At 30.8% G+C, this 13,207-nt stretch overlaps 1 protein-coding gene across 1 annotated transcript; it reads left to right on the top strand.

Annotated features, from left to right (window-relative positions):
- Positions 1-2,393: 2,393 nt before the first annotated feature.
- Positions 2,394-3,630, top strand: LOC127100705 (xyloglucan endotransglucosylase/hydrolase 2). The gene is made up of 3 exons (XM_051037958.1): positions 2,394-2,763; positions 2,860-3,053; positions 3,175-3,630. Exons 1-3 carry the CDS (start codon positions 2,479-2,481, stop codon positions 3,536-3,538), a joined length of 843 nt encoding a protein of 280 aa, XP_050893915.1. The 5' UTR covers positions 2,394-2,478; the 3' UTR covers positions 3,539-3,630.
- The last annotated feature ends 9,577 nt before the right edge of the window (positions 3,631-13,207 follow it).

The raw sequence follows: 13,207 nt of genomic DNA, 5'->3' as shown, positions 1-13,207 counted from the left end.
ATAACAAATCATCATGATACATATCCATTATATTTAATTCCACAATTATTCTCATTAATTATTGTCACTACCCACTAATTGATGCTATATACCTACTTTAATTCTTTCACCACCAAAGGCATATGCCAAAAGAAGATTATAAGAAAAAGTCTCATTATTGAGCTAAGGGGGTTGAAATCACACACACATATATATATATATATATATATATATATATATATATATATATATATATATATATATATATATATATATATATATATATATATATATATATATATATATATATATATATATATATATATATATATGTGTGATTTATCTATTTTTGCTTTTCATGAATGCTGTTATTCCATGAGGAATAAGTAGTTTTCATTAATTCTTTCATGAGGAATATATATTATATATATATATATATATATATATATATATATATATATATATATATATATATATATATATATATATTATATATATATATATATATATATATATATATATATATATATATCCAACCAATTTAGTTGCATTCAGAAATTTCACTTTCTATTAATTCTATACTCCCATTGATCTCGTTGCAAACTTTATAATCACTTGTTACACCAAATGCTTTCATACATTAATAACTCAATACCTTTTTTTATAAGTAATATATAATAGCCGAAAGCATCACTGATATCATATTCAATCAATTAATGCTTCTTGTTTTCTTAGCAAACTATATATTATAGATTATTATTCACATAAGAAAATGAGGTCCATTTGAGGGGTTGCTATACTATATTGTAAGACTCGTTAAAATATTTCTACTATTGAAATAAGGTATCCTATTTTTAATGACTTTAAAGGTTGGAGATTCTGCTAGCTGGTTGCCATACTTTGATTCCCACTTTACTATCTTCCCATAACCAATAACTAGTCGGTGAAGTTTAATTAACATTACATGTATATGGTTGGTGATTCTTACAATCTAGTCATGAGTCTCAAATATTTCATGAAATTCACTTTAAAAAACAAACAGTTAGGAAAAATTAGGATCGACAAAAGTACATGTCTGCTCTATTTAGATTTGTCTTCTATAATTTATATCCACGCATCAAATTCAACTGTGTTAAATGCAAAAGAGTGTGTTAAAAATGAAATAAATTTACATCCAATAATATAAAAATAAAATATGGAAGAGGTTATAGTTCATGCACTTGTAATTTGTGTCATCAATAATTTGTCATGCAAGTATATACTATTTTAATATGCACTAATTTTTTTTATATTTGAATTCTAATCCACATCCAAATTTGTTGACTTGTTGTCATCATTGAAAATGACAATTTAAAACTGAAGCAACCTAAGAGAAAGCAGAAAATGTTATCAGCATCTCTGAAGTGGATAACCATGCCATATCTTTTCATGTCTCGTGACTATATTTTAAATTTTAACCATCCAAAATTCAAATTCTTGATAATAAAAATTTAATAGGGTGGCAAGGTTGATTTTATTCTTAGAACACAATTTTTATTTTATAAATGTAAACTTAATTTCAACATGAATATTTTTTTCTCATATAATTGATTTATTAAAGGATTTAATTGAAATACACTAAAGTATAAAAAGATTTTAAACCGTCAATTAATTTTAGACGTCGTAAATTTGATTTTATTTTAAAAATCTATAAAATAATGTAAACGGGTAATGGTGATGAATCGACATTAGATAATAATTCTAATGAAATGAAATTCGATAAAGATTACAATCAAATTTTTCATAACTTTTATTTATAGCCTTATCTATAACTGACCAATCTGGTACAAGATTTTTAACAACAAAAAGAGAAATTACTTAAATATTCAAAAACATGCCACGTGGCACAATCTAGTTGGATCCAGAATTCATGATTGGTGGTCCTGTGAAGTACCAGTAAAACACCTTGATGGCTTTATTCTACAACCATACCACTTCCAGTTGGCATCCATAAGGAATTTTGAAATTTTCCAAATCATACAAAAATGGGGTCTACCTGAAATATATCAAAACATGCTTTCAATTTTATAGCAATGCCATTGACATAAAATAGAATCATTATTCATACTGAATATAGCATTATGTCTAGAAACCAAAAAATAACATAACCCCAAAATCCTTTAAAGTATAAGCATTACCCAAACAAAAGGTTCCAGCTTTTAAAGTTTGCTAAGCTGGCAACAGCTTTTGGACCATCCATCCTCAACTTATTGCTCCATCACAAGTCCCACCATCCTACTCCTACCATACTTTAAATCGCTCAATATTTTAAAAACCGAATCGAATTAAAAAACCGTTTTATTTTTAAATTTGGTAATGGTTTAATTAAATAATATACTACTAATTGATAAATCGATCGATTTCCTTCCTCTCTTTCTCAAACCTATATATACCCCCTATTTTCTAACACATTACATCATATCATAACAAGCAAAACTTCTCTCTCATTTTCTATCCAAAATGGCTTCTAATTCTGCTCCCAATGAGTTTCATGTATTTATGCTAATTGGCATAATGGTAACCTTTATGGTGGCTACTTGTGATGGTAGCTTCTTCCAAGACTTTGATCTAACATGGGGTGATAACCGTGCTAAGATATTCAATGGTGGTCAACTTCTATCACTCTCCCTTGACAAAGTCTCTGGCTCTGGCTTCAAATCAAAGAATCAGTACCTATTTGGAAGAATCGATATGCAACTCAAACTCGTTGCTGGCAATTCCGCAGGCACTGTCACTGCTTACTACGTAAGTTTGAACCTGTGTCATTACAGTCGAATGTCTTGCACAACTAACAACTGAACTGATTTATATTCTGATAATTTTATATTTTCTTTGGTACAGCTGTCATCCCAAGGGCCAACCCATGATGAAATTGATTTTGAGTTCTTGGGAAACACAACTGGTGACCCTTACATTCTTCACACAAACATCTTTACTCAAGGCAAAGGTAACAGAGAACAACAGTTCTACCTTTGGTTTGACCCCACAAGAAACTTCCACACTTATTCCATCATTTGGAAGCCACAACACATCATGTAAGTCACTGAACAACCGATGTATCTGCTCTGATACATCGGTTGTTCAGCATATTTATAAGTGTCTCGAGGGAGTATAGTTTATTGAACTAATGTACTAACTAATTGAATTTAACTGCAGATTCTTGGTTGATAACACACCCATAAGGGTATTCAAGAACGTTGAATCTATGGGTGTTCCATTTCCAAAGAACCAACCAATGAGAATCTATTCGAGCCTGTGGAATGCTGATGATTGGGCGACAAGAGGTGGATTGGTGAAAACGGATTGGTCTAAAGCACCCTTTACAGCATACTACCGTAATTTCAAGGCCACTCAGTTCTCATCTTCAACTTCAAATTCTGATTCTGAATGGCAGATAAATGAGCTTGATGCTTATGGTAGAAGAAGATTGAGATGGGTTCAAAAGTACTTCATGATTTATAATTATTGTAATGATCTCAAACGTTTCCCACAAGGTGTTCCTCTTGAGTGTAGCCACTAGGCACTAACAAAAATGTTGTTTCATTTTTATAGTTGTTACTGTATATTAAGGGGTTATGTTCATATAATAAAAAGTTTATGTTGCTCTGCAAATTCATATACTGTACTCATTTATATATACTATTAAATAATTAATAATTTTATATTGGAGTAAACACGAGTCAAATTGGCTAAAAATATCTAAAAATAGAATTTATAAAACTGAAACAATATTAACATAAAGTTTGTTATTTTAAGTCATTAGTGTATCTAACAAACAGAATAATCACTGGATTTTGTAAAAGCTGTAAGTCCACTAGTATATTGTTATCAAGATGTATAGGAAACAAGATGCATGACAGGTTAAAAAAACACATGACAAGTCTTCAAAAGTCAACATCATTTGTTTAAATTGTCTCACTAATAATGGTTTACTAACAAAAATGTACAAAAAGTCTTATGTGATATGAATAATTATTATGAATATATATTTTGTAGATTTGTTTTTCCTTCTTAACCTTTGAAATTCATTCTTCACTAGAATATATATATATATATATATATATATATATATATATATATATATATATATATATATATATATATATATATATATATATATATATATAATCGTCCACATTTTTATTATAAAGTCATCTTGCAAAGATAAGAAAATACAAAAAGAAATCAAAAGTTGGAACAAGAACAATCACCCCAACAAATAATATGATTAATCCATTTTGAGTATTACCAATTGACTTTTAAATGGTAAGATATTAATTGTTGCTCAACATACGCACCAAGGATTAATGTGAAATTATGATTCATTTGTTATTTATTGAGCATGAAATTTTCAGAATATGTTTTCTCAATTCTCTTTAAAAATACTTCTTCTTTTTTAGGTGTATTCTTGTTCTTGTTTTTGTTCTTGTTACACTTTTGAGAGTCTCTCTAGTAATATCAAAGTATTGATAATGATCATATCTACATGATTTGTGATATATTGTTTAATAATTAATATAAATCTAAGTAAAGTTTATGAAAAGGTCCAACCCATAGCTGCGAAGTACTAAAACCTTTTTGTTGTCACTAACTTTATAGTAGGCACATCTATGTGTTTATCTAATCCAATGGTCATTGGATTGTTAGTCAGACTTGATTAAATAAAATATTATCGTGTGACTATTTTCTGGACCTAATATCCTCAGGTAAATTTGAAGGTTTGTGTAAATAATCTCTTATAAGTGTTGTATGTTATTGGATCCAAGTGGGTTAGTTTTCGGTCCACACTGGAATAATGGACCCTTGAGACATGGTCGGCAAAGTTAAGTCTTGGTTTGCTTCAATGCTCTTAATTAGGGACTTCCTTGATGTTTTTGGGTGCTAATGTGTCCATTTCTGCAAGGTTTTGGCGATGGTCAAGCTTCAAGTTTATATTGACATATTCCTTAAATAACATGCCTTGTTTAGTAGGCTGGCGAGAGATTTATGGGTTGTAACCTCTTGTGTTATATGAATATGTCTTCTTAGTTGTAAAATGATTGTTTATTGTCTAGTTTGAAGACAACATGGGAATATTTGGTTGATTAACTTTCTCTATTTTTTAGAGAACATTAGGATTGTTATTCCTAGTCTTTTAAAAGTCCAACTTGCAAGACTGTTGAGTTTGAATGTGACTCAAGGGGATAGGGCGTGACCTTGAAGAAATTTGGGATTATGTGTGCTTCTCTCTTAGTGATGGAGTGTCCTAGTAACTTACCATCGACCATTGACGTTCTCCCTTATCTTTATCTAACTAGTAGCTTGGGGTCTATAGGTCTTATATTGAGGTTCGCATTTGGTGTATTCCTCAAGAATAGAGATGGATTATTAGATCATGAAAAATGATTATTATGGAATATTTACATGGGATTTCATTCATTGGATCTTTTTCGGCCTTTGAGGTCCCCACTTTCAGCGTTGGATCTAATATCTTGCCTTCTCTGCCATTAGATCCAACTCATTTGTCCTCTATATACTTTCTCCACTTCACTAACATCTAATTTTTTTCAACTTCTCTGATTCTCCAAGTAACTCATCATAATATTTTTGATATTTTTTGTGCTCTTGGTATTCAAGTTTATTCTTATCTAAACTCTCAATTGTAAGATTTCTTCCACTAGTAAGGTTGTGTCTTTTTATTATTTTTTATTTGTGTCCATGTGACTATTGGTGGTTTTCTTTGTCACTGGGTAGTTGTGCCCATGTCATGAGAGGCAATGTTGTTGGGGTGTGTGTGGCAAAAGGAACCCCCTTTAGTGATGTGTCCCATCTTCCTACTTATTTACTCTTAATAATTTTTTAATTGAGTTTTGGAGAATGAGTACCTCAATATTTAATTGTGCTTTTTTAATAAGAGGGGTAATGATGAGTGTGCAACTTTCTGTTTCTCAAACTCATTACTTCTAATGTGGACAAGTCAAATATGGATGGGGTCCTTTGATACCCTTATGATGGAGTTGTGGTAATCCATGTTATGGAATGTCTGTGGCAACATGTTGACCTTGTATGTTTGGAGTGTGTTCAATTTACTTAGAACATGTGGGTTCGTATTCATTCAATCCATCTTCTTATATGGGGAATCCTTGATATTGGGCCATAAATTTTTTCACTCACGAGGATTCACTACTATAAAATATACCTTTGGTAACACTAAATTACAATGGTCTGACACCTAATTGTGGTAATATCTTATTTTTGGACGCGTTTTGTTTTTTATATTTACGAAAAGACAATGCTCGAATCCCAGCTCCAACAATTATTTAATTTTTCATTACAAAGAGTGTTGTCCTTAAAATACCTATAATCCCGATTGGTAATGTCAACCGTTGTGAAAGACATTACATTTCATCACGGTTTTTTAATACAACCGTGGTGAAATTGTTTACCCGTATTTAAGCGAATTAACTTTCGCTTCTTGACAGTATCACCGTATCTCTCACAACAAAACCCTAGCACGCATTTTCTCTCTTCTTCTTCGTCATTAGCTTTTGTATTATACAGTATAGCCTCAATCTTGTTCTCCATACATAAAGGTATTCTTCTCCTTCCTTATTCTCTCATTTTCATGTATGTTGTTGTTATGTTTCACATGATTTTCTTCTTGTTCGAGATTTTATGGTTTTTTGTTGTTGTTGTTGATAAATATAGATAAATATTTATTGACATGATTTTCATATTACTTATTTTGATTTCACATGTTTTGTTGTTGGTTGTTGTTGTTGACAAATCTTTTTCCATATTCTCTCTTCTTCGTGTATGTTGTTGTTATGTTGATGTTATTGTTATGTATGTTGATAAAAAAATGGGTTACAATGTCATGCTAATTCATGTTAACATTATGTTTTTTCCATGGTTTTTGTAGGATTACAATTGATTTGTGTTGCTATGAAGAAAAAATACAAGGAGAGGATGAACAGGAAGTGAAAGCTGCAAACTTGTGTGATAGCCTAGAATAACATTGTGGAAGCTATGAGTTTATTAATTTAAGACAAATTTACAATTTTTTCTTCAATTTCATTCTCATTTCATTATGGAAGCTATGAGTTTATTAATTTACAAGAAATCATATACTATGGGTGTGGTTCACATGATGGTGGTTTGTGTTGCTATGAGAAACCTTGTATTTTTGTTTCATAGGAACATAAGTAGATCATTTATAAATACTACTAAATAATTACTAATAACTTTATTGGAGTAAACACGAGTCAAATTAGCTAAAAATATCTAAAAATAGAATTTATAAAACTGAAATAATATTAACATAAAGTTTGTTATTTTAAGTCATTAGTATATCTAACAAACAGAACAATCACTGGATTTTAAAAAAACTGTAAGTTCACTAATATATTGTTATCAAGATGTATAGGAAAATAAGATGCATGACAGGTTAAAAAATAAACATGACAAGTCTTCAAAAAGTCAACATCATTTGTTTGAATTATCTCACTAATAATGGTTTACTAACAAAATGTACAAAGAGTCTTATATGATATGAATAATTATTATGAATATATATTTTGTATATTTGTTTTTTCTTCTTAACCTTTGAAATTCATTCTGCATTAGAAAAAGAGAATATATATATATATATATATATATATATATATATATATATATATATATATATATATATATATATATATATAAAAGTGTCTATATTTTTATTATAAAGTCATCTTAGAACAAGAACAATCACTCCAACAAATAGCATGGTTAATCCATTTTGAACATCTTACTCGTATTACCAATTGGCTTTTAAATTGTTAGATTAATTGTTGCTCAAGACATGCACTTAGGATTAATGCAAAATTTGATTCACATGTTGTTTATAGAGCACGAAATTTTCAGAATATGCATTCAATTTTTTCAATTCTCTTTGTATTAACATTGTAGAAACTTAAAAATATTTCTTCTTCTTTAGGTGTGTTATTGTTATTGTTACGCTTCTGATAGTCTCTCAAGCAATATCAAAGTATTGATAATTATCATATCTACAATATTTGTGATATATTCAATTGTTTAATAATCTATATAAATCTAAGTAAAGCTTTTGAAAATGTCCAACCCAGGGTGTCGTAGTACTAAAGTCTTTTCGTTGTCACTAACTTTATAATAGGCACATCTATGTGTTTACCTAATCCGATGGTCCTTGGGTTGTTAGTCAGGCTTGATCAAATAAAATGTTATCGTGTGACCATTTTTTGGACCTAATATCCTCGGGTAAATTTGAAGGCATGTGTAAATGATCTCTTATAAGTGTCGTATGTTATTGGATCCAAGTGGATTTTTTTGGTCCACACTGGAACAGTGGACCCTTAAGACATGTTCGGCAAAGCTAGGTCTTGGTTTGCTTCAATGCTCTTAATTAGGGACTTCCTTGGAGTTTTTTTTGTGCTAATGTGTCCTTTTCTGTAAGGTTTTGGCGATGGTCAAACTTCAAGTTTGAATTATATTTCAAGGGTAGATTGTAGGTTCCCTGGTGTGTTTATTTGAAAATTGACATATTCCTTAAATAACATGCCTTGCTTAGCAGGCTGACGAGAGATTGATGTGTTGTAACCTTTTGTGTTACATGAACATGTTTCTTAGTTGTAAAACGATTGTTTGTTGTCTAGTTTGGAGATCACATGGGAATATTTGGTTGATTAACTTTTCTCTATTTTCTAGAGAATATTAGGGTTGTTGTTCCTAGTCTTTTAAGAGTCCAACTTGCTAGACTATTGAGATTGAATGTGACTCAAGGGGATATGGTGTAACCTTGAAGAAATTTGGGATTGTGTTTGTTTCTTTCTTAGTGATTGAGTGTCCTAGTAACTTACCATCGACCATTGGTGTTCTCCCTTATCTTAATGTAACTAGTAACCCAGGGTCTATAGGTCTTATATTGAGGTTCGCATTTAGTGCATTCCTCAAGAATATAGGTGGATTATTACATCATGGGGAATGATAATTATGGAATATTTACATGGGATTCATTCATTAAGTCTTTTCCGGCCTTTGAGGTCCCCACTTTCGGTGTTGGATCTAATCTCTTGCCTTCTCTGCCATTAGATCCAACTCATTTGTCCTCTATATACTTTCTCAACTTCCCTAACATCCAAATTTGTGCAACTTCTCTGATTCTCCAAGTAACTCATCATAATATTTTTAATATTTTTGTGCTCTTAGTATTCAAGTTTATTCTTATTTAAACTCTCAACTGTAAGATTTCTTCCACTAGTAAGGTTATGTCTTTTTACTATTTTTGATTTGTGTTCATGTGACTATTGGTGGTTTTCTTTGTTACTGGATATTTGTGCCCATGTCATGAGAGGCAATGTTGTTGGGGTGTGTGTGGATAAAGGAACCTCCTTTAATGGTGTTTCTCGTCTTCCTACTTATTTACTCTTAATAATTTTCCAATTGAATTTTGGAGAGTGGGTACCTCAATATTTAATTTTCCTTTAGTGGAGGCAATGTTGATGAGTGTATGACTTTCTATTTCTCAAACTCATTATTTCTAATGTGGACAAGTCAAATATGGATGGGATCCTTTGATACCCTTATGATGGAGTAATGGTAATCCATGTTATGGAATGTCTGTGGCAACATGTAAACCTTGTATGTTTTGGGTGCCTTAGATTTACTTAGAACATGTGGGTTCATATTCACTTAATCCATCTCCTTATATGGGGAATCCTTGATATCGGGCCATAAATTTTCCCACTCACGAGGATTCAGTACTACAAAATATACCTTTGGTAACAGTAAATTACAACGGCCTGACAGTTAGCCGTGGTAATACCTCATTTTTGGACGCGTTTTGTTTTTTTATATTTACGAAAAGAAATTGAATTACGGTCAAAATAATTAACCTTAATTATACATTCATGGAGTGACATGGTTCAAAACACAGCTCCAATAATTTTCTATTTTTTTGTTACAATGAATGTTGTCCTTAAAATATCTATCAATGTGGTTGGTAATGTCAACCATTGTGAAAGACATTACATTTCATCACGGTTTTTTAATACGATTGTGGTCAAATTGTTTACTCATATGTAAGCGAATTAACTCTCACTTCTTGACAGTATCATCGTATCTCTCACAGCAAAACCCTAGCATACATTTTCTCTCTTCTTCTTCGTCATTAGATTTTGTATTCTACAGTATAACCTCAATCTTGTTCTTCATACATAAAGGCATTTTTCTTCTTCCTTATTCTTTCCTTTTCGTATATGTTGTTGTTATGTTTCATATGATTTTCATATGAATTTCTTCTTATTCGAGAGGTTATGGTTTATTGTTGTTGTATGTTGTTGTTGTTGTTGATAAATATAGATGAATGTTTTTTGACATGATTTTCATATTATTTAATTTGGTTTCATATATTTTGTTGTTGCTTGTTGTTGTTGACAAATATTTTTCCATATTCTTTGTTCTTCATGTATGTTGTTATTATGTTAATGTTAGTATTATGTATGTTGATAATTTTTTGTTAGATTATAATGTCATGCTATTTCATGTTAACATGATGTTTTTTACAAGGTTTTTGTAGGATTACAATTTATTTGTATTTTTTATGAAGAAAAAATACAAGGAGAGGATGAACAGGAAGTGAAAGCTGCAAACTTGTGTGATAGACCTAGAATGACGTCCATTCAAATTTAACACAAGTTTTCAGTTTTTTCCTCAGTTTCATCCTCCTTTCATTATGGATATTATGGGTTTATTAATTCAAAAGAAATGTCATGTTATGGGTGTGGTTCACATGATGGTTTGTGTTTATATGAGAAACCTTGTATTTTTATTTCATAGCAACACAAGTAGATCAACTTCAGCTTCATTCTGAGACAATCAGATTTTCGTCTTTAATTTCCCCTAATTTTTTCAATTAAAGGTATGTATGTGTCTTGTGATAATTGATGTTGTATGTTGTTAATGTTGTTTCGTGTTGTTTGTTAATAAATGGTTTTCATGTGCAGCTATTAAGTGGTTATGGTTCTTTACTTATTACTAATGCAACTGGTTGTGTGAACATGGATCTAAGAGAGTTGAGAACTTGTGTTTGTTGTGGAAATATTATATGAGTATTTCATTTAATATTCTCATACTGAACGCATGGTTTCTACTCTCCCTTCTACTTTATCCTCTTCATAGCTTCCAGGAACGGTTAGTTATCAAGTTCTCCCAACCTACGTTAATTAATTGATGTTTTTGTTGATAAATGTTTTTAGTGAGTTTGTTATATCATATGTGATTACTTGTTTTACTAACCCCTCATTGAACCTGCATTTTTTTAATAGATTTTTGAGATAATAATCAAAAAATTAAATTATTCTTGAAAAATAACTTACATGAATCAATGTTTTTTCGAATTGTATGCATCTTGTAATTCGTGATTTCCTCTTTAGTATATAGAATTTGATTCAATGCTATAAATTCTTCCAAACAATGATGATAAATGGATGTCATTATGAGCCTTTCACACAAAATTTGAGGCTTGCAAAATAAACTAGAATAAAAAGAGGAAATCAAATTTTGTGTGAAAGACTTAGAAGACATTCATTCATCATCATTACTTTGAAGAATTTGGGATTTAATCAAATTATATGGATTAGTGAGGAAATCATGAATTACAAGATGCATGTAATTCAAAAAATATTGGATCGTTTAAGTTGTTTTTCAAGAATAATTTAATTTTTCTGATTATTATCTCAAAAATCTATTTGAATGGTTATATATGGTTAGTGAGGGTCAGGGAAAAACAAGCAATCTCATATTTTATAATAAACTCTTACACATACCACCATGATTGGAACATATAATCATTATGATAGGTATCATGTTACATAGCTTATAACCATGGTCACACACCCGTTGTGAAAACTAGCATACATACAATTACATGCTACCTAACTACGAATGTGAAACCGACATTATATGTGTTTCGAAATCGTTATTATATGTGTTTTCCATAGTAGTGGTTGCATTTGCATCCATTATCCTAGTCATTGTTTCCCGATGAATGATAAAATGTTCCAAGAATATGGACTTTAGATTCCCTTTAACGTTTTCGAGCAACAAGTCTTGGTGAATCTTAATCTTACTCCTTTGCAAATATATCCACATGGTTGGTCCTACGTTTGGGGTTTCCAGTACTTATGTGCTTAACTTAAAATTTTGGTATGCAGTCCAATATTTTATGTCGTCTTCTACCCTAAACGGTAACTTGTTAGGGGTCATCAATGTCTAGTTTCCTTTACCCAAGTGGTGAATATATTCAAACTTTTTCATGTGACAACATTATATATGTGGTATGTGGGTTTCTTCCTGATGGTTCCACGGGATCTTCCTATTATTCATAATTTTCCCGATGTTGATTCAAAGATCTTTTAGCGAAATGCATGGAAAGTTTTTGTTTTGGGAATAATGCTTTGTTAAATATCAATGTGTGGTTTTTGTGTATAATTTAAGAATATGCTAAGTCTTTGACTAAAGTGGTCAATGTTTAGAATAATATTGTGTAGATGTTATAGCTCTTTTGGTCATCCGACTGGATGAAGTGGACTCTATGTTTTTATGGTTGCATATGATAATAATATCTCCCTTTTTGCAACAATGATGTTGTAGGGAAATATTATGAAGAAATATCTTGCTAGGAAAGCATGGCCTTCTTCTAAGGACCTCTTCACACAACCCTTTATGCTCTTGAAGATATTATTAAGGTTTATGACAATGAGGTGGAGGACAACAAATGTGGTTTGGATGAATGAAAATGGTAGAAAATTAGCATTACCCATGCGTAACCAGGGTCATCCCAACTCACTTCTCTGTTAGGACTGACTTCTTCGGCCTCTGAACTTTGGAAGATGTTATCTTCCATTTTTGTTTTGTTGTATTCAACTCCTCACAGTATACACTCTCTCGTATTAGAATTTAACAATGATATAATGCTCAGTATGGGGCCTTGGGACATTAAACAACAATGGAAGAATGCATTCCTTACGTGGCTGGCATAATGGCCTATACTTGTGCCTTGTTGACCTCTAAGTAGGAACTTTCTACTAACAAGAGTCGTCTTAAATTTGAACTTGCATTTTACGATTCACATATTGTTAGTGAATGAAGATCTAATGGTGAACTTTGAGAATAAACGTCTACTTTGGGT

Source organism: Lathyrus oleraceus, chromosome 7, assembly GCF_024323335.1.
Source record: "Lathyrus oleraceus cultivar Zhongwan6 chromosome 7, CAAS_Psat_ZW6_1.0, whole genome shotgun sequence".
Lineage (NCBI taxonomy): Eukaryota > Viridiplantae > Streptophyta > Magnoliopsida > Fabales > Fabaceae > Lathyrus > Lathyrus oleraceus.
Note: the sequence above shows the minus strand (reverse complement) of the source record. Positions and strands in the feature narration are given on the sequence as shown.

Bases quoted from the DNA above. Each gene is read 5' to 3' on its own strand.
- LOC127100705 (XM_051037958.1), top strand. From the start codon at position 2,479: ATGGCTTCTAATTCTGCTCCCAATGAGTTTCATGTATTTATGCTAATT. The intron at 2,764-2,859 runs GTAAGTTTGAAC...TCTTTGGTACAG, and splicing joins GCACTGTCACTGCTTACTAC to CTGTCATCCCAAGGGCCAAC. The intron at 3,054-3,174 runs GTAAGTCACTGA...ATTTAACTGCAG, and splicing joins TGGAAGCCACAACACATCAT to ATTCTTGGTTGATAACACAC.